At 35.0% G+C, this 22,920-nt stretch overlaps 1 protein-coding gene across 1 annotated transcript; it reads left to right on the top strand.

The window, feature by feature from the left end:
* Nucleotides 1–22,343, top strand: LOC127836290 (uncharacterized). The gene is made up of 8 exons (XM_052362795.1): nt 1–40; nt 267–370; nt 3,393–3,483; nt 12,520–12,661; nt 15,765–15,870; nt 16,285–16,486; nt 17,976–18,070; nt 18,405–22,343. Exons 3-8 carry the CDS (start codon nt 3,468–3,470, stop codon nt 18,465–18,467), a joined length of 624 nt encoding a protein of 207 aa, XP_052218755.1. The 5' UTR covers nt 1–40; nt 267–370; nt 3,393–3,467; the 3' UTR covers nt 18,468–22,343.
* Nucleotides 22,344–22,920: the final 577 nt, after the last annotated feature.

Raw genomic sequence — 22,920 nt, 5'->3', positions numbered from 1 at the left:
GTATTTAATACAGCATCAGGCCAGGGATCGGTAACAGAAGGTAAATGCATGTATTTGACAAATAAAATGTGCGCGGATATCATCCCATGAAAACACGTATAAAGGGTTAGTTAAATGTAAGATTCACTCAAAGTTCCATTAAAGTCATACAACATCCTGTCTAGTGTACAAATTAATTTTACAAACGTTCGTTGCGAGCTATGTTTGAAATAAGTGGTATTCATGCATCACATGTATAATGTGTCTATGCCTTGCTGTATTCGAAGCGGACATTGCCCCTGTCGTGGAGGTGGCTGCTAATAAATCAGTTGCTCCGCAAAAGAAACCCGTCGGTGCTCTTGAAGAAAACGCTATATTATCCACAACACCGGTAATCTTGAAAATTTATCTGTGTTTCGACAAATTATATAACGATAATTGAAATGGTCTATTTTTATTTTAGTTTTGTGTAAATATAAATTTCAAACTTGTTGATAAATCAATGTTTTCAGTCATCTTTTAGCTCACCTGATTGCTCAGGTGAGCTTTTGTGACCGGTCGTTGTCCGTTGTCTGTCCGTCCGTCCACATTTGTTCGTTAACACTCTAGAGGCCACATTTATTTGCCGATCTTCATGAAACTTTGTCATAATGTTCGTCCTAATGAAAACTCGGTCGAGTTCGAAACTGGGTCGTGCCCGGTCTAAAACTAGGTCACTAGGTAAAAAAAACACAAAAAAAACTGGTAAACACTGTAGAAGTCACATTTCATGCACAATCTTCATGTAACTTTGTCAAAATGTTTGTCTTAATGATATGTTGGTTGAGTTTAAAAGTGGTTCCGGTCCGTTGAAAAACATGGCCGCCAGTGGGCGGGCAGTTTTTCTTATTTGGCTATAGAGAAATCTTGTTAACACTCTAGAAGTCACATTTTTTGACAATCATCATGAAACTTAACCAAAACATTGGTTTTATTGATATCTCGGACATGTTCGAAAATGGTCCAGATCGGTGAAAAAAACATGGCCGCCAGGGGGTGAGCAGTTTTCTCTATATGTATATAGTGAAAACATGTGAACACTCTAGAAGTCACAGTTTTGGTCCAATCTACAGGAATTTTTGTCAGAACGTTTGTTTCCTAGATACGTGAGTTACGTTTAAAAATGGTTCCGGTCCGTTGAAAAACATGGTTGCAAGGGGGATGGGGCAGTTTTCCTTATATTTATATCGTAAACAATCATGAATTAAGGTCATGTAACATGTGAGACAACTTCTAAATATTGCATTTACGTTTACAGTAGTTACTCCCCTTTGACTATTTATGTTTTCATAATAATACAGTGTAGTTGTGTGTATCATTTATGTGTTACTTGTTATTCGAGGTTCGATGTTTTTTTTAGTTCACCTGATTGCTCAGGTGAGCTTTTGTGACCGGTCTTTGTCCGTCTTCCGTCCGTCCGTCGTCCACATTTGGTTTGTAAACACTCTAGAGGCCACATTTTATGTCCGATCTTCATGCATTTTAGTCAGAAGATTTGTCCCAATGATATCTCGATCAAGTTCGAAACTGGGTCATGCTGGGTCAAAAACGAGGTCACTAGGTAAAAAAAAAGAAAAACCTTGTATACACTGTAGAAGTCACATTCCATGCCCAATCTTCATGTAACTTTGTCAAAAAGTTTGCCTAAATGATATGTTGGTCGAGTTCAAAAGTGGTTCCGGACCGTTGAAAAACATGGCCGCCAGTGGGCGGGGCAGTTTTCCTTAGTTGGCTATAGAGAAACCTTGTAAACACTCTAGAAGTCACAATTTGTGCCTAATCATCATGTAAGTTGGTGAAAACTTTGGTTTTATTGATATCTCGGAAAAAACATGGCCGCCAGTGGGCGGGGCATTTTTCTCTATATGTATATAGTAAAAACATGTGAACACTCTAGAAGTCACATTTTTGGCCCAATTTTCATGAAATTTGGTTAGAACATTTGTTTCCTTGATATGAGAGTTGAGTTTGAAAATGGTTCCGGTCAGTTGAATAACATGGCTTCCGGGGGGGCAATTTTCCTTATTTGGCTATAGAGAAACCTTGTAAACACTCTCAAAGTCACAATTATTTCCCAATCATCATGAAAGTTGGTCAAAACATTGGTTTTATTGATATCTCGGACGAGTTTGAAAATTCTTCAGATCGGTGAAAACACATGGCCGCCAGTGGGCGGGGCATTTTTCTCTATATGTATATAGTGAAAACATGTGAACACTCTAGAATTCACATTTTTGGCCCAATTTCCATGATATTTGGTCAGAACATTTGTTTCCTTGATATGAGAGTTGAGTTCGAAAATGGTTCCGGTCAGTTGAATAACATGACATGATGGGACATAAAGTAGGTCACGGGTCACTTAGTGCGTTTTAAACATTTGGGCATGGTGTCCGCTCTTTAATTCTAGTAGTTTTTATCCCATCTTCACAAAACTTGGTAAGAAGTTGTATCTAGATGATGTCTAGGTCAAGTTAGAATATGGTTCATGCCGGGTTATAAACTAGGTCACGGGGCCACTTAGTGCGTTTTAAACATTGAGCATGGTGTCCGCTCTCTCTAATTCAAGTAGTTTTCATTCCATCTTCATCAAACGTGTGTTATCATTAATATTAATGTTTGAACAAAAGGCTAAAACAGATAGTATATGAAGCCTATGGGGTTCGACTGATTTATGTTAAATTTTAATTATGTCGCATACTAAACTGTTTTTATAAACAACAGTCATGTGATTAAATGTATTAATATCTTGCACAGCTAAAAAGGGATAAATTGAATCGTGTCTAAAACAGTACCATTATTAGTTATCTGGTTAGCATTCGACTATTGAATAGTTCAATTGTAACAAACACAACGTACCTTATATTGCAGGTTGATTTAAATTGTGATGCATGTGATGTTTTTTTAGAATGTACTCAATTACTTTACAAATAAAAATGGGTCAAGTGTGAGGTTTTTGCGCCATAAAACTCCAATTCTTTGATCCGCGTTGACCATTCGGTGAGTTCTGTTTATTTTGGTTATAGTTTTTGGCATGTTTTTTGTTCTACGTGTGTATGTGTGTATGTAAGTTGCGATAGGGCTATTGAAATACATAAATAACCTCGTAGTCATGACGCGAATGCTATCTTATTTAAGGGGCTGTATTATCTATCAGTTTATATTAGAAATGCGTCGGTTTTAAGATTCTGCTTAACGCGATGTGTCACCAGTTCAATTGGGTATTTGCGCAGATCTAGCTGTACATGAGTTGTTTGCTTAAAAGTTATTGCATGTAGGTTATTTGCATGCATCTCAATACGCGTACGTTGTTCTCCGTTCTTTAAGAATGTTCACATATTGTTTGTATTCATCAATACTTACGTTTCATTCAATAGGTGAGATCAGCAAGACACCCAACAGTAAGGGACGTGATTCCTGGCTTAGCATGGGACTACGTGCTAAACTACCTGATGCCGAATCTGAATCGTAATTAATAATATATAATGTTTAGTAACCCAAACCTGAGAGAGAGATTATAACAGGTTACTGCCTGATCGTTTTGTTATATATCAGGCGAGGCTTAAAATACAATTAATAGCGAGGCTTGCCGAACCGTTAATTTATTCCTACCGAGCCTTATATATTACAAAAAGATTGGGCAGTTATCTTTTTTCTGTTTATAAGACCTCTACATCTCCCATTTTATAAGAAATAGTAACAAATAATCGCTACGACGCTGATTTTTTTTGCGGGAATAAACATGATTTTTAGCTCCACTGGCCAAAGGCCAGCGGGGCGTATGTCATGGTCCTGTGTCCGTCGTGTGTGCGTCCGTGCGTGCGTCCGTGCGTGCGTGCGTTAACTTTTTCTTTAAACATCTTCTTCTCCTAAACTACTGGTCCAATTCTGATGAAATTTCTCAGGAATGTTCCTGTGGTGAACCTCTTTCAAATTTGTTCAAATTATGCACCTTGGGTCAAATTTGACTTTGCCCCTGGGGGTCAAAAAATTGAAAATTTGCTTATATAAGGCCTATTTTGTGCAAACTTTATAAATCTTCTTGTCAAGAACCATTGGGCCTAGGGCTACCAAACTTGGTATGTAGTGACATCTTATAGTCCTCTACCAAGTTTGTTCAAATTATGCCCCTGGGGTCAAATTTTACCCTGCCCCGGGGGGTTAAAAAATTGAAAATTTGCTATATAAGGCCAGTTTGTGCAAACATTAAATATCTTCTTGTCCATAACCATTGGGCCTAGGGCTACCAAATTTGCTATGTAGTGACATCTTATAGTTTTCTACCCTGGGGTCAAATTTGAACCTGCCCCGGGGGGTTAAAAATTGAAAATTTGCTTACATAAGGCCTATTTTGTGCAAACTTTAAAAATCTTCTTGTCCATAACCATTGGGCCTAGGGCTACCAAATTTTCTATGTAGTGACATCGTATAGTCTTCTACCAAGTTTGTTCAAATTATGCCCCTGGGGTCACATTTGAACCTGCCCCGGGGGGGGTCAAAAAATTGAACATTTGCTTATATAAGGCCTATTTTGTGAAAACTTTAAAAATCTTCTTGTCCATAACCATTGGGCCAAGGGCTACCAAATTTGGTATGTAGTGACATCTTATTGTCCTCTACTAAGTTTGTTCAAATAAAGCCCCTGAGTCAAATTTGACCCTGCCCCGGGGGGACAAAAAATTGAAAATTTGCTTATATAAGGCCTATTTTGTGAAAACTTTAAAAATCTTCTTGTCCATAACCATTGGGCCTAGGGCTTCCAAATTTGGTATGTAGTGACATCTAATAGTCCTCTACCAAGTTTTTTCAAATTATGCCCCTTGGGTCAAAGGGCGGGGTCAAAAACATCGAAAATTTGCTTAAATAAGTTCTATTTGTGCAAACTTTAAAAATCTTCTAGTCCATTACCGTATGGCATAGGGCTATCAATGACAATTGGGTCTATTTCTATCAAAGTTGGTAGGTAGTGACATCTAATAGTTCTCTACTTAGTTTTTTCAAATTATGCCCCTGGGAACAATTTTGACCTTGCCCCAGGGGTCACAAAAATGAACATATGCTTAAATAAGGCCTATTTTGTGCAAACTTCAAAAATCTTCTTGTTCTTAATTATAGAGCCTAGGGCTACTAAATTTGGTATGTAGTGATATCTAATAGTCCTCTACCAAATTTGTTCAAATTATTCCCCTGGGCTCAAATTTGACCCGGCCCTGGGGGTCACAAAACTGAACATATGATGTTTACTAGTGGAGATTACTGCGGCCTCTTGGCTATGACCAACAACAACATCAGCATGTTGTAAACATGAGATTAAACCCTGTCATTTTTTAGTTCCATATTAGGTCAGATGGTGTCTGCTTACAAAGGCGTTGAAGTAAGAACATGTGTTATGAATGCTTTTCTTATAAACTGAAAAAAGTCGGGTTTTTAGCTCCACTGTCCAAAGGCCAGCGGGGCTTATGTCATGGTCCTGTGTCCGTCGTGTGTGCGTGCGTGCGTGCTGCGTGCGTGCGTGCGTGCGTTAACTTTTTCTTAAAACATCTTCTTCTCCTAAACTACTGGTCCAATTCTGATGAAATTTCTCAGGAATGTTCCTGTGGTGAACCTCTTTCAAATTTGTTCAAATGATGCCCCTGGGGTCAAATTTGACTTTGCCCCTGGGGGTCAAAAAATTGAAAATTTGCTTATATAAGGCCTATTTTGTGCAAACTTTATAAATCTTCTTGTCAAGAACCATTGGGCCTAGGGCTACCAAACTTGGTATGTAGTGACATTTTATAGTCCTCTACCAAGTTTGTTCAAATTATGCCCCTGGGGTTAAATTTGACCCTGCCCCGGGGGGTCAAAAAATTGAAAATTTGCTTATATAAGGCCTATTTTGTGCAAACTTTATAAATCTTCTTGTCCATAACCGTATGGCGTAGGGCTACCAAATTTGGTATGTAGTGACATCTTATAGTCCTCTACCAAGTTTGTTCAAATTATGCCCCTGGGGTCAAATTTTACCCTGCCCCGGGGGGTTAAAAAATTGAAAATTTGCTATATAAGGCCTATTTTGTGCAAACTTTAAAAATCTTCTTGTCCATAATCATTGGGCCTAGGGCTATCAAATTTGCTATGTAGTGACATCTTATAGTTTTCTACCAAGTGTGTTCAAACTATGCCCCTGGGGTCAAATTTGAACCTGCCCCGGGGGGTTAACAAATTGAAAATTTGCTTTTATAAGGCCTATTTTGTGCAAATTTTAAAAATCTTCTTGTCCATAACCATTGGGCCTAGGGCTACCAAATTTTCTATGTAGTGACATCTTATAGTCCTCTACCAAGTTTGTTCAAATTATGCCTCTGGGGTCAAATTCGACCCTGCCCCGGGGGGGGGTAAAAAATAGAAAATTTGCTTATATAGGGCCTACTTTGTGCAAACTTTTAAAATCTTTTTAACCATAACCAATGGGCCTAGGGCTACCAAATTTGCTATGTAGTGACATCTTATAGTCTTCTACCAAGTTTGTTCAAATTATGCCCCTGGGGTCACATTTGACCCTGCCCCGGGGGTCAAAAAATTAAACATTTGCTTTAATAAGGCCTATTTTGTGCAAACTTTAAAAATCTTCTTGTCCATAACCATTGGGCCTAGGGCTACCAAATTTGGTATGTAGTGACATCTTATTGTCCTCTACCAAGTTTTTTCAAATTAAGCCCCTGGGATCAAATTTGACCCTACTCCGGGGGGGTCAAAAAATTGAAAATTTGCTTATATAAGGCCTATTTTGTGAAAACTTTTAAAAAATTCTTGTCAATAACCATTGGGCCTAGGGCTACCAAATTTTGTATGTAGTGACATCTAATAGTCCTCTACCAAGTTTGTTCAAATTATGCCCCTGGGGTCAAATTTGACACCGCCCTGGGGGGTCAAAAAATCGAAAATTTGCTTATATAAGTCCTATTTTGTGCAAACTTTAAAAATCTTCTAGTCCATAACCGTATGGCATAGGGCTACCAAATTTGGTATGTAATGACATCTTATAGTCCTCACCAAGTTTGTAAAAATTTAGCCCCTGGGCTCAAATTTGACCGTTCCCCAGGGGTCACAAAATTGAACATATGCTTATATTGGGCCCATTTTGTGCAAACTATAAAAATCTTCTTGTCCATAACCATTGGGCCTATTTCTATCAAATTTGGTAGGTATTGACATCTAATAGTTATATCCTTAGTTTTTTCAAATTATGCCCCTGGGAACAAATTTGACCTTGCCCCAGGGGTCACAAAAATGAACATATGCTTAAATAAGGCCTATTTTGTGCAAACTTCAAACATCTTCTTGTTCTTAATTATAGAGCCTAGGGCTACTAAATTTGGTATGTTTCTCTACCAAATTTGTTCAAATTATTCCCCAGGGCTCAAATTTGACCCTGTCCCGGGAGGTCACAAAACTGAACATATGACGTTTACCAGGGGAGATTACTGCGGCCGTGTGGCTGTGACCAACAACAACAACAACATCTTGTAAACATGAGATAAAACCCTGTCATTTTTAGTGCCATTTTAGATCAGATAGTGACTGCTTACAAAAGAATTGAAGTAAGAACATGTGTTCTGAATGTTTTTCTTATAAACTGAAAAAAGTCGGGATTTATTTAAATATGTCGAAAGTGACCATATATCCGGATAAAAAAATTTCGGATGACATGTTTATTTAATGTCTTTTTTGTAGTGTTTAAACCAGTTTAATAATATCTTATTGATTTTAAAACACAACTTCCATGAACATAATTATTTCCATAAAAGTCAATATATGATTCTGCATTGTAAGCTCAAACTTTGTATATAAGAGAAGGTGTTGGAATTAATGAAGTGCAATGTTCTTAACTGTCTATATGCTGCTTTTTAATAACTAATGATTCATTGTTCCATTTGTGAATTGCGACTCATGAATTGTGGAGATATGATTGTCAATTGCTCAACGATCTATATAAATTTCTGATCATTTTATAATTTTCTTAATATAAGTTATGAATTGATCTTAGAAGTCATATGTATTACTTAATTAAATACATTTATAAATATAAGAAATAATCTTTAGATTATCATAATATTCTCAGGCCTGTTGGTCTAAGGGATGTGTGGGTTGTTAATTATATGTATGCCCCTCTTCGAAGAAGAGGGTGTTTATTGTTTTGCACATGTCGGTCCGTCCGTCATCCGTATGTCCGTCCACCAGATGGTTTCTGGATGATAACTCAAGAACGCTTAGGCCTAGGATCATGACACTTCAAAGGTACATTGATCATGACTCGCAGATGACCCCTGCTGATGTTGAAGTCACTAGGTCAAAGGTCAAGGTCACGGTGACCCGAAATAGTAAAATGTTTTCCGGATGATAACTCAAGAACGCTTATGCCTATGATCATGAAACTTGATAGGTACATTGATCATGACTCGCAGATGAACCCTATTGATTTTTAGGTCACTACGTCAAATGTCAAGGTCACGGTGACGGGAAATAGTAAAATGGTTTCCGGATGATAACTCAAGAACGTTTTATGCCTAGGATCATGAAACTTCATAGTTGCATTGATCATGATTCGCAGATGACCCCTATTTATTATCAGGTGAAAGGTCAAGGTCACTGTGACCCGATAAAGTAAAATGTTTTCTGGATGATAACTCAAAAACGCTTATTCCTAGGATCATGAAACTTCATAGGTACATGGATCATGACTCGCAGATTACCCCTATTGATTTTCAGGTCACTAGGTCAAAGGTCACGGTGACTCAACTTAGAAAATGGTTTCCAGATTATAAATCAAGAACCCTTACGCCTAGGATCATGAAACTTCATAGGTACATTTATCATAACTCGCAGATGACCCCTATTGACTTTCACGTCACTATGTCAAAGGTCAAGGTCACGGTGACTTCACACACAAAAATGGTTTCCGGATGATAACTAAAGAAAGCTTACGCCTACGATCATGAAACGTCATAGGTACATTAATCATGACTCACAGATGGACCCTATTAATTTTCATGTCACTAGGTCAAAGGTCAAGGTCACAGTGCCAAAATATGTATTCACTCAATGGCTGCCACTACAACTGACAGCCCATATGGGGGGGCATGCATGTTTTACAAACAGCCCTTGTGTGAGATGATTCTTTACAAAGAAAGATGCTACTATTGTATTTGTTATAAATGTGTGAAAGGCTCTAAGAAGGAACCAGAGATTATTAACCCTAACCAAACACCAACAGGATTTTACGGGTTTATAGCTGACGACTTTATAAAAAATTATGATAAAATGAGAAATTGCTCAAGATGAGCAATTTCTCCTTTTATCACAATTATTTCTACCGTAACTTATTATTTCCTTAATATTCCATTACAATTTTATTTTCGTCTGCAACCTTTTTCAAATTGGGAAAGTCCAAAATGTGTCGTTTGGTAAAGGGTTAAGGCATTTTGATTCCTACGGGTCTTGTGAATCTGTTTCAAATCAAATGCGTATATTTGATCTTCAGCATCTAAAAATATGTGAAATAGAAAGAACGACAATATCTTTTGGAGAGATAAATGTACCTACGTTATAAGCAATGGGACTGTGCTTCAAAGGAACAATTCCCGGGCTTTTTAGTCTATTTAGTTAACACGGTAGTAACTTTTTCCATATATAAAATGCTCACCCTTCCAACTTTAAGCGCCCAATGGGACGAGGGATAGACAGAGAAAGTCACATGCTTGAGTACATTTCAACCCATGCGCATTGCGCGTTTTTTTCGCATAAAAAACAGTGGAGCGATACAGGGCCATCATGGCCCTCTTGTTGACGTTTGGTGTGATAATTATGACGTCATAAGTAATTCGCTTAATTCTTGTTTGTTTTTGATGTTTATGTTGCTTGACTTGTATACAATATATAACATATTGGTATCAGATTGTTCGACCTGATGAATCTGATTCCTTTGTAAAAAAAACGATAACTTTATAGTTGACTCATATTAATATCAACTACTTGCAAACATTGACTTATATAACACCTTTCTGTTTAACTGATATATAGAGAATAACAGGTTACTGCCAAAGCCGATCCGTTATTTTATTCGTGCCGAGCCTGATATATTACAAAACGATCAGGCAGTAACCTGTTTTTCTGTTTATCATACCACTGACACCACTCACCCCGTTTTTCAAGAAATAATGGAAAATAATCGCTACGCCCTGGAGCCGCTGCATTCGTTAATCGCGCATACATTTGTCTAAAAATAGCAATGTTCCTCGACACGAAAAGTAGCGCCATTTATTGTGATTTAATAACGCTGTTTCTTTCTCTTTCTTCTTTAATTCTGCAACAAACCTTTAAGCATCAATACTTTATAACACAAAATGAAAGCATATATTACACATTTTAAAGGCAAAACTTGATAACCGTTGTAACATGTCAAGGCCAGTGCAGTCGCTCACGTCTTCGCAGTGTGTCAACACGTGTAAAGAACAGAATGATGTTTTTATTACAATTTGGAATATATACTGCGCGTTTGGTTTACTGTGGTGGTTGTGCGTAGATATGAGGTTCTTCACGTTAAGTACAGCTCCAAAAACATGTCATTTATTGGATTTTGGCCAGGAAGTTGTGCTTGTGAAACTGCCGGGTGGGTGGGGAGAGAAATGTTTATTTCGGAAGTGTTGACAGAAGTGCATGAAACAGATGAAGTTGCAGTAGAACGTGATGCAAAAAGGTTTGAATATCTTTTTTGTGTTTGTTTGGAAATTTCTGCAATGATGAACAAGCTCGGTTGGACATCACTTGAATCCAGACGTCAAACGGCTAAAGCCCCAAAGATGTCATGATGTACAGGATCATTAACAACTTAGTGGACATCAACGCCAGAAGTGTTCTTATACCAGCAGGAGTGCACACCAGAGGCCATGCAAACTGCTACATAGTGCCATTAACCACGCCAACGCCTACCAGTTTTCTTTTTTCCCAACTGGAATACGCCTCTGGAATGGTCTCCCAGAACAGGTGGTCACTTCCACGTATATAGCTGTCTTCAAGGCTATGATGGGAGAGCTATACAGATAAATCTGGACATTAACCGAGAGATAGAGATAGATTTTTCACTGTAATTGATTATTGACTGTACGTTTTTGTGTCCTGTTATTTGCATGATTTCGGTGGGTGCGATATTGGAATCCCTTAGTTTTTGAACAAGGCGTTTTCTAGCAGAATGATTACATATGTTTTTTCAAAACCGGTCATAGTTTTCAACATCTTGGCAATTTTTTTTCAACAAGTTTCTTTTGTAGGTACCACTGATCAGAACTGTCAGTTAAGGGCACGGTTTTTGTTGCCAGTAAGAATGAGCTATCATCAGTGCTAAAGCCGGGTGGACTTTAATCACTGTAATGTTTGTAAATGTAAATAGGGTCCCTATTTCTTATTTTTGGGGAGGAACAACATCTTAGGATGAATTTTTCTGGCATCTGATGCATTTGCTCCAATTCGGGTCTTTGTCTGCCGTTCATTGAACTCCAGAAATTCATTTCCTGAAGTATCTGTCTTGCGTTTAACATCACCCCATCTAAAAAAAATGGGTATAATAATCAGAAGTTGTGTTTATTATATTTAAGTAAGTATTCAGGACGTTTCATGTGAAATTCAAGATGTTTGAGGTTAAATAAATTAATTTGGTTTAATACGGGATTATATAAAAATATTAATTCCCAAAAAATCATCAAATTTTAGACTCTCATTTTAACACTGAAAGTCTGTCATGTAATAATTTAGCTAACCTAAAAGTGTACTGCTCATGGGTTCCTCGTAGGCCGAAATGCAGGGAGTTGTTTAACCAAATGGTATTCTGGAGTGATTTTGGTATTGTTGCACCCAAAATGTTGTATGTGTAGAGTTTTTGTCTATGTTAGTCAGATAATGCGGCAATCTTAATAATAATTTATAATTTAAAATTTAATCATTATTTAATGCATATTACATTAGGTTTTATTTTGAAGTGTGTTTCTATTTTATTTTGAACTACTTTTTTATTGTTTAGTTTATTTGTTTGGTCTGTTTATAATAATTGCTGAACTTTTGACATAACGTTTGACCTTTGATGTTTGCATATGAAGGCGTGTCAAAAGAAAAGTAGTCCGTTTGTTACATGACGTCATCAGCATGTACTTATTCATTCTTAATATTTGAAAAATACGTTTTTTCTGTTTGCGGATTAAATGTATTACCTCTTGGTATCAAATTGTTTGTTTTAATAAATCTGATTCAGTTTTTCAATAGAACGAAACATTTTAATTAAGTCTTAGTTGCCTCCACACATGACAGATATATGAACTTCCTGTTGACCGTGATATAAAAAAAGATATCAGGCAACAGGATATCAAGCAGATATCAATGCGGTGGTATGATAAAAAAAATTATATCACTCGGCGATATATCAGGCAGATATCAATGCAGCGGAATGATTATTTATATATATATAATTTTCAGATGATCACAATAATTTTCAAGACAAAATAGAAACTTATCTTGATAATAATTCGATCAAGTGCGGATGTATCAAGAAACTGATGATTGTCTGGGTGAAATCCTGTGACTTGGAAAGGCTGTTGACGGAAGTGGCAAACGAAGGGTTAGTTCTGACAAAACTTTATGCTTCAGTTAAATACTTTTGAAGAAATGGGTAAACATATATTATATTATTGGTCACTCGTTCATTTTTATTCCCCCATTACCATTGGTAATGGGGGCTATATAAGAGTCACTTTGTCGGTCAGTCTGGCGGTCGGTCGGTCTGTCTGTCGGTCTGTCCCGAAATATTGTCCGGGCAATAACTATGTTGTTCATTGTGAGATTTTAAAATCATTTGGCACCTTTGTTCACCATTGGACGGTGTGTCGCGCGACAGAATTACGTCAATATCTCAAAGGTCAAGGTCACAATTTGAGTTCAAAGGTCAAAAATGGCCATAAATAAGCTTGTCTGGGCCATAACTTTGTCATTTATTGTGAGATTTTAAAAATAATTTGGCACATTTGTTCAACATCATTGGACGGTGTGTCGCGCGAACGAATTACGTCAATATATCAAAGGTCAAGGTCACACTTTGAGTTCAAAGGTCAAAAATGGCCATACATGAGCTTGTCCGGGCCATAACTATGTCGTTCATTGTGAGATTTTAATATCATTTGGCACATTTGTTCACCATTATTCGACGGTGTGTCGCGCGAAAGAATTATGTTGATATCTCCAATGTCAAGGTCACACTTTGAGTTCAAAGGTCAGATAAGGCAAAACATGAGCTTGTCCGAGCCATAACTATGTCGTTAATTGTGAGATTTAAAAATCATTTGGTACATTTGTTCACCATCACTGGACAGTATGTTGCGCGAAAGAATTACGTCGATATCTCCAAGGTCAAGGTCACACTTTGAGTGCAAAGGTCAAACATTGCCATTAATGAGCTTGTCCGGGATATAACTATGTTGTTCAATTTGAGATTTTCAAATCATTTGGCACATTTGCTCATCATCATTGGACGGTATGTCGCGCGAAAGAATTACGTCGATATCTCCAAGGTCAATGTCACACTGAGTTCAAAGGTAAAAAATTGCCATAAATGAGCTTGTCCGGGCCATAAATTTTTTGGGACGTTTTAAAATCATTTATTAATCATCATTAATCGCACAAAAGAATTATATCGATATTTACAAGGTCAATGTCAAACTTTGAGTTCAAAGGCCAAAATGGCCATAAATGATAATGGCATAATAATTCTTAAAAAATCGCCATAAATTAGATTCTCTTCTTTTATGAAGACAGCATGCAAAATAGTCTGTGGCGATGCGGCACGTGATGGTATAAGTCACGTCTGTGACAAAGCTCTAGTTCATTAATGTTGTTTATTTCGTGTATGAATGAGAAAGTAAATCTACTTGTAGACGTCGTTTACATGAACCAACTGCGTGCTGCCTGCGTACACATGTATTGAACTATTATTTAACTTAAACACATAGCATACAATTATGTTTTCAATATATTTTTTGTTTCCATTAATACATTTTCATTGTACTACGACGGCTTATTGAAACAATTAAAAAAATACATGTAAGTAATAGATGTTAATTTATCCGCGATTGCGACGGGCATTGGACAAACACTAAATCGATGCATGTAAAAGATATGGTTACTACATATTAGGGTTTTGAATATTCCGTGAAAAAAAACACACTGCTCGTACATAAACCGATTATAACTGTTGTTGGTAAACATCTCACTTAACCGCTGTAATTTAATGTAATGTTTCGTAAAGAAAACATTCATTAGAAGAACAATCAAGTATTCCCTTGTCTAGGCGGTGGCCGCAACTTCTTCAATTTTATACGGAATGTGTAATGTTGTGTTCTATGTGTTTGTCCTGTACGTTTTACTAGCCTTAAAATATGACTCATTAAATAAATACTAGCATGTTTCTAAAGATAAAATTGGTGGTGTTAGATTATTCCTTTAATTAACATGCTGTAGACATGTTTCTAGTTGAGAACTAAAATTATATTTTTGGCTAAGCTTACAAAGCTTACTATTAATACAGGTTTTTGCTGACGATTTATGCAGCTTAAATATTGAAATCCAATCTAATAGGTCAAATCTGTTGGTTAAACGCTCTGCATTATTTGAACGAAATACCGATTGCAGTTGCAGCATATTTCTGTGAGGACTAAAATGAGACATTTTTTTAAATTAGTAGTAAAATTGATTTAACGGTAATACATATATCTCAAACTATAGACTCGAACATTTTTTTTTAACTTTTCTCTCATTTTAAGTTTTGTTCACAATGTTATGAAAAATGATCATGAAATAATCATTCCATTTGCTATGTATACTAAACACGAATAACAAAAACTAACTTGACCAAGGACCTCAAGCCAATCATATTATACGTTCGAAAATTAGCGTGTTTGAAGTTTTTAATTGCTGTTGTTGTTTTGCAATAACACACTTGTGGGTTTTAAATTGCAGTATTTTTAAAAGGTTAAGTTTTAATTATAAGAGCAAATATTACGTAACGTATATATTAATATTAGATCATGGCATAAGGTAACATTCTTGAAGGTCTTCCTAACCTACTTAAGTTCCATGAAAAAATTAGTCATTATAAAAAAACGCGGTGACATTGTGCTTTTAGACTAGATTCAATCAGTGCAACAACTTAATCATAAGCTCAAGAGATACAATAACACGATCAGCTGTTTTAATAGTATTTACATTGGAATTTTGGTTGCAATTTTAAGTTATACTTAAAACATTTATTTTAACTATTTCACTCGACGCTTTTATCTGTTCAATGTTGTTTTTTGTCTGCAAGTCAAATGAAGTAAAATGCATAGCATATGCATCTAAATGGTATACAGAGGCCATTTCGTCATTTGCGTAGCTGGAATACACTGTTTACACAAATAATACTACTTTTTGTACAAAGTATATTATGTGATCCAAGAAGTCACGTTAACGACCATGTTGGTCCTCTTTGATTTAAAAAAATGGTATTTTTTAAAATTCCTATTATATAGAATTAGTGATTTGATATCCGTGTTATCTTCAGCTTAGACAAATGCGATGCAATTGTGTTTGTTTAATTTAACTTTTGAAAATTGATTATTTTGATATTCATGGACTACTCTTTCGTCATTTGAAGTAAATGCAAAGGAAACGTTTTCACTTACTTATTTCAGTGACAGTAATCGCCAGGTGCAACTTTTGGATGATATCAGTATTTCCGACCAGACTTGTTCACCTTTCACCTTGCATGTCTTCAAATTCACAAATGCTGAAACAAAAGTAAGTTACATATTCCTAAAAATATATTTATTCATTGTATAACCTTATATTATAATCATTCATATGAAGCAGTCGATATTGTTAATTGAACAAAAATCGGCGATCGAGCCTGATGCTACCTTGTGCGTTTGTGTTTAAAACAATATGGTCAATAACTCTGGATGAAGTGTTCAAATGCATTAAGGTGAAACACATTAGGCTATATCGGTAAAGTTCTTGTAATAGAGACTCATTTATGATTGCAAATTGAAATAAAACTATTTACCAGCATACGACGTCTATACACGTATACGCATGCGTCTAGTATAAAATGTTTCATTAGTTTCATATCCGCTCAAATACTCATACGTTTATTGACGTAGTTTGAACTAATTTGACAGAATGAATTTAGCTACGTAAATGTTTTATTCACAGTTTGAGCGGTGTTTCCTAGCTGGATATTGCGCATATATGAAATGCATTCAGACGATGAAGACAGAGTTTAACGACATTGCGTCTTCATCCGTGTTAGATCAAGGACAGTTGTTCAAGAAAATGTTTGACGAGATCATGTCTATTAAAGCAATACAAGAACAATTCCGCAAATTCAAAGTATCACTGATATACTTTGATGATGGTAAGTTGTTACATTATTGCTTTTAATAAGTGTACATGTTTATATAAGATTTGAAAAGTGTCCAATGTAACCATTATTAGAAAATGCCCACGTTGAAAGACGGTGGATATTGTGGGAAACGATTCTCGGAATTAGTGACTGGTTTACTATTTTTAACCAGGTTTTCCGAAGGAAAAAACTGGTTATTAGATTGGCGAATGCGGCTGGCTGGCTGGCTGGCGGGCTGGCTGGCTGGCTGGCTGGCGGGCTGGCGGAATAAGCTTGTCCGGGCCATAACTATGTCGTTCATTGTCAGATTTTAAAATCATTTGGCACATTTGTTCACCATCATTGGACGGTGTGTCGCGCGAAATAATTACGTCGATATCTCCAAGGTCAAGGTCACACTTTGAGTTCAAAGGTCAAAAATGGCCATAAATGAGCTTGTCCGAGCCATAACTATGTCGTTCATCGTCAGATTTTAAAATCATTTGGCACATTTGTTCACCATCATTGGACGGTGTGTCGCGCGAAATAATTACGTCGATATCTCCAAGGTCAAGGTCACACTTTGAGTTCAAAGGTCAAAAATGGCCATAAATGAGCTTGTCCTGGCCATAACTATGTCATTCATTGTGAGATTTTAAAATCATTTGGCACATTTGTTCACCATCATGGGACGGTGTGTCCCACGAAAGAATCACGTCAATATCTCCAATGTCAAGGTCGCTACGACTAAAAATAGATTTAAAAAAAAAAAAAAAACTTACAAAGGGGGTTAATTTTTTTTGGTCATTTCAAAAGTTCAGTTTGAGTTTTCTCCCTTTATCAGATTTTTTTTTCACAATGAAAACCTGGTTTTGTGACAATTTTGTCCCTTGTTAAAATTGTTTTTACATTATGGTTTTGTAGCTCATTCTTTATATTAATGACAGTGTTCATGCTAAACATATGGTCATGCCTTTATTCAAAATCTCATTCTCCTTATTTTTTATCGAAAAGAGTTGTACTAGTTTGATGCTGTTCGATGTTGTGTCTGTTGTTGTAAAACATGGTAAATGATTAATCCTTGTAAATGTACTTTTATTATGATCGTCTTAATATCAGGAATTTGCAAATACTCCATTACATTTGTGTCCCCATTTGCATTACAAATACCGTTCATGTGTAAGCTAATTTTAAAGAAGTAATTTGTATACAACTATTAATAATGTATGTCATGAAGTTAAGAACTGAGCCAAGTTTCGAGTACTCTTAATATGTCTTAAATTAGAAAACTGTGTAAAATATATAGCACATGTCTGGATATATCAAGTGAAGTTCAAGTTAAACATGTCAAACACTAGTTGCCGTTTGAATGTTTGACATAGTTGTCTACTTTAAACAAATTTTAATAATATATGTGGAAATCAAGCGTTTATTAAATATATATGTTTTTGAAAGTGATATTTTACCCGTATATACAACACCATTCATGTAGAAAATGAAAACATGTGTTTGTCGTTTGTAGACAAGGGTAAAAGTCAAAGAGGAAGACTAATTGACATGTTGGACAAAGAGATTCGCAGGTCAAACCCAGTGATATATCTAAAAACAAGAGCACAGGTATAAATTAAGCTACATTTAGTTTAAGACTTGTTTATATACACGAATACTGTAAGAAAACGGAGAAACAAACTGAGACTGTAACTGCTTTATATATGCAATGAATAACTTTCACATTCAGTATTTAGAATAGTATTATGTCCATTGATTATGTATCTCCTCAAATGCAAGCTTTTTCGGACAATCTATTTTATAAATAATAATTAATTCAAAGAATTTTAACCATATCTGCTTCAATCGAGCCTCGATTAAATATATGTTTTCGATGTGAACTTGTATGTGTTATACTATTTCATTCATGCAGAAAATTCAAGCCTATGTTTGCTTTTTGTAGATAAGCGCACATTTCCAAAATGAAACTTATCAACCTGCTCAACAGAACGTTACACCATTGTGAATCAGTGATATATTCTAAAAAGGAAACACCGATACACATTGAGCGAAACATCGTTTTTAGACCGTTCAATTCACTTGTTTCAAATTATGAACTTTAAGGTACTTATTAATAAATGTATGCTGCAAGACAACATATAACGAAACAAAAGTGGTAAATTTTAATTAAAATACGTAATGACTCACTAATTCGCGATTAGTGTTAGTTTTATGGCTCTTTAGTATTAACCCCGTCAAATTCTAGCTAATTAGAAATATGTTTTATAAATAATAATTATTCCATCCAAAGAATGATGCAATTAGAAACAATACGAAATAATGAAATTTTGATGAACATGTTTTTGTGTAAAGTATGCTTTTGCCGTTTATACCGTTGTTTATTTATTGTTCTTACTACATGCGTATCAGAGTTGTTTGTGTATGTTCTGAAATTATTTGTTATACTACACTGACATCAGGTTTTAACATTGTATATGTTAATCTATGTGTATTCGTGCCTGATGCACTACAGGGTGGTGAATGCAATTATATTATATGATTGAAATTAGCTTTACTTCGGGAATAACATTCATTTCTTCATTGACAGTATATGGTTTTTATTATAAAGAATTTTGGTATGCTTATTTAAGAAATAGAAAACCTCACTGAGGGCCCTATGGCAGAATAGTGACCAGCCAGGCAGCCCCAAATAGTAGTATATGGACCGAAGCCGAAGGCCATTGGGCCTAAAGTGAGGTTTTCTATTTCTTATATTATACCGAACATTTGTGTGCAGATAAATGTCAATAGAAATAAAAATTAATAACACAAGATAAATTCCATAAATATTTATCTGTTACTATTAAGTGCGCGAGTTGTCTCCTTGCGAAAGTTGGACACGGAAAAATTCGCTTCTTTATACACAATTCATTTTTATTGTAAAGCATTTTACATATTGATATACATCTTATATAAAGGTAACTGATTATATAACAGAAAACATGTTGCAAAACATTGATACCAAATATGGCATTTAATTTTTGTATTTTTAAAAATGATCTGCAGTTGTAAAAAGGCAGTATTTTGAACTTCTTTGTATAGCCAAACATCATAAATCCTAAGTTTTATAATCAACGTTTCACTTGTAAAGCCCAGTTTGTTTTTTCCGGGAATAAAAGACCATCATTAGCATCATATTATTGACAATTTTGATATATGTTTTATCATTATGACACAAACAAGTAATTTTGATCCAAAATGTATTTATATTGACCATATGAAAATGTTTAAAGGCATTCGGTCTAATTCACCATAAACAATATTATTCTAAGTAGACAGTTTTACTCCGAGTACATTTTTTAAATAAGTGTTATTGCGTTCTGTCTAAGACCATAGCATTTGAAAAACTCCAGATCTCAGATCCATAGTTTAAAACTGGAACGATCAATTTATCATATAATTAAATTGTGTGACTCATTGTTAAAGTAGGGAATTTTAAAAGACATGGTTTTAGTTTAAAAATCGCCTTTGCAGCTTGGCCATTTAAATTTTCGATGTTTTTTAAAGGATCCCCCTGATGTAAAAGTAATTCCTAAGTATGTCAAATGATTAAGGATCCCTAGCTCTTCATTATCGTAAGTGAAATTCATGTTTTGTTTTAAAAGCCCCCCCCCCTTCATAAACACCACTACTTTCGTTTTTCTTACGTTGACGACAAGTTTCCAACACTCGCCGCAATAATAGTTTTTTTTAAGAATCGAGTCCCAATTGCAGGTTGCATTCATTATCAGCAAATAAAACGATATCATCTGCATAAAACGTTTGAATAAAGTGATTAAATTATATTGTGTATGTTATCTCTAATACCAATTTTGCGTTTTTATACCTAGCTTTTTCGAGATTTGTAGTGATTTCTCTTACTCATAAATACATTTCCTATTTACCGATTTTGATCTGATTTGTCAGCTCTAAAATTATTTAAGGACGAGTATAATCTGTTCCTACATTCTTCGCATTACTCATCAAACCACAATTTTTTTTGACAATCAATAATACTGTTTTGTTATGATTATGATTTATATTTTGATTAAAACAGAGTCCCATATATTTTTTTTGAACTGTTGATAAAAAAGCATTTAAATTGTGTTCAATACCAGAAATATCATTTACATCATGTAATTGAGTTACTAAATTTCTTAAGCTAATTTGAAAAATTTGATCATGTATGCTATTCAAATACTGCTCCTTTTTATCAATATCCCATTTATAAAAGCTTAATTCGCTTGAATCTTGGCTTAAAATATCAATTTTAGGAGTATTAACACTAAACGATATCATACATCATAAAATGGTTAAACAATTCAAAAAATGTTGTTCACATAATACATAATAAACTACGCTCGCACCACAATCTTAAGTACATGTAAATTTACCAATGACGGCATCATCACCTACTCTACCATTAACTACTTTAAAGCCAATATGAATGGTAATTGTTTTGACATAATAAGACTGTGTTTTAACAAGTCAACACCACATATTGACAAGATATCGCGACGGGTTGACATAATAAGACACCATGTAAAGAAGACAGTAAGAAATGTAACAACGTTAGACAGCTATGGCGTTCCATAAAAACATTGTTTTAGTAACTTCTTGTACAAAATGTAAATGGTTAAACATGAGAAAATCTATGAATGGCTGGTACTCTTTTTGCATAAACTGAAATTTTGTGTAAATCATAGGTTTAATTGGGATAATTGTTATATATGGGATTAGTACACTTGCAACGAGTTTCTTAATATGTTCGTTGCCATCTTCAAAATTGAGTAACACTCAAGTTTGTAGCATAAGGATTTAAAGGTGTTTTACACATTAATAACAAACAATTATTTCTTAATCATATGTTTATACTTTACTGTAACCCATGTCACTCTTGAGCCTTTTAATATTCCCAAACAAATGCTTCAGTCAGCAGAAAAGGAACTTGATTGATTGTTCAGTAAACTTTATAGGCATGTGAATTAACTAAATAAAACGCGTATTGTTGATAGTGGTTGGCTACTTTTTTGTATCTCAAAACTGTAAATACCTGACTGTAAACGGACTTTTTTGGTATGATATGCATGGTAGTGTGTAGAACTTTGAACAATGTTAAGGATCTATTTTTTTTTCAAAATCTTATAACATGTCAAATTGAAATTTTAGCATTGCATCATAAATAAAAGTTCAGCTTCTTTATGGTGAACAGAAATGTCTATGGTACATGTATATTTTCAAATTGTTGTTATTGTTGATGTGCATTATATGCTATGAATACTATCAATATTAATATTGTTTATTATGAATACCATGCTTTCAAATGAAATACATGCAAATACATAGGGGTAAAATTAGATAATCACATCTCACATCTTACATGCGTGCATTGAAAATCAGATAATTTCCATTGTTAGTAATTTTTTTTGATGGAATTTACTGTTACTGATTTATATCGACTTACAGGTGAATTAGTCGGTGTTGGTGATACATTTATTTGTTAAATTGACAATATTTGTAACAAGATGATGGAGATTGTATGTATATATATAATGTATAAGTATATGTAGATGCACACAACAAAGCATAAACACATGTTCTTGATTCTTAAATAAGGTGCCTTTTTCAAACTTACTATGTCATTGTTGAACTCGTGTTGTATGTGAGTCTCTGTTTATCTTTTCCAGTCTGTGTTCTTCATATCACTTGCTTGAATCTTGTTATGTATGAGGATTATGTCTACAATTTGGACTGTGATATTGTTAATGTCTTTTAAAAGCTGTTTATTTCCTTGCAAATGAGTGATAAATTTATTTCAGTTTGATTGTTGTTGTTATGAGAATAAAACAATATTTCAAACGAACATTGATACTGATTATTAATGTGAATTTACCCATGACATTCAATATATTATATTTTAAAAACTGTGATTTTCTTAATTAAAATAGTCTGTTGCTATGGTTATGAGAGCGATTTAATATTGTTAATAAGCTTTTAATGTGTTGCAATCAGATGGAGGACAAACATGAGCATGCTTCCACTTGAGTCGTGTTCTGAGAAAACTGGGCAAAATGCATGTGCGTAAAGTGTCGTCCCAGATAAGTCGGTACAGTCCGCACAGGCTAATCAGGGACGACACGTTCAGCTTTTATGACATTTTTCGTTTAAATGAAGTCTCTTCTTAGGAAAAATCCAATTTAGGTGGAAACTGAACATGCTAATCCGGGACGACGCTTAACGCACACGCATTATACCCAGTTTTCTCAGAACGCTACTCACTTGATCATCATGTTTGCCACTTACCATCATTTTAGAGTCAATTTTCAAAGCATACACCTTATGCAACACTAAAGATATGAAAATAACTATTGAGCGCAAGTTTGTTTTTGTTAATGCTTCTGGAAAACGATCAATCCTAATAACTGAAATTTATTTTATGC

Source organism: Dreissena polymorpha, chromosome 6 (genome assembly GCF_020536995.1).
Source record: "Dreissena polymorpha isolate Duluth1 chromosome 6, UMN_Dpol_1.0, whole genome shotgun sequence".
Classification (NCBI taxonomy): domain Eukaryota; kingdom Metazoa; phylum Mollusca; class Bivalvia; order Myida; family Dreissenidae; genus Dreissena; species Dreissena polymorpha.
This window is presented reverse-complemented; position numbering and strand designations above follow the sequence as displayed.

Bases quoted from the DNA above. Each gene is read 5' to 3' on its own strand.
- LOC127836290 (XM_052362795.1), top strand. The intron at 15,871-16,284 runs GTAAGTTACATA...TTTTATTCACAG, and splicing joins TCACAAATGCTGAAACAAAA to TTTGAGCGGTGTTTCCTAGC. The intron at 18,071-18,404 runs GTATAAATTAAG...TGCTTTTTGTAG, and splicing joins ATCTAAAAACAAGAGCACAG to ATAAGCGCACATTTCCAAAA.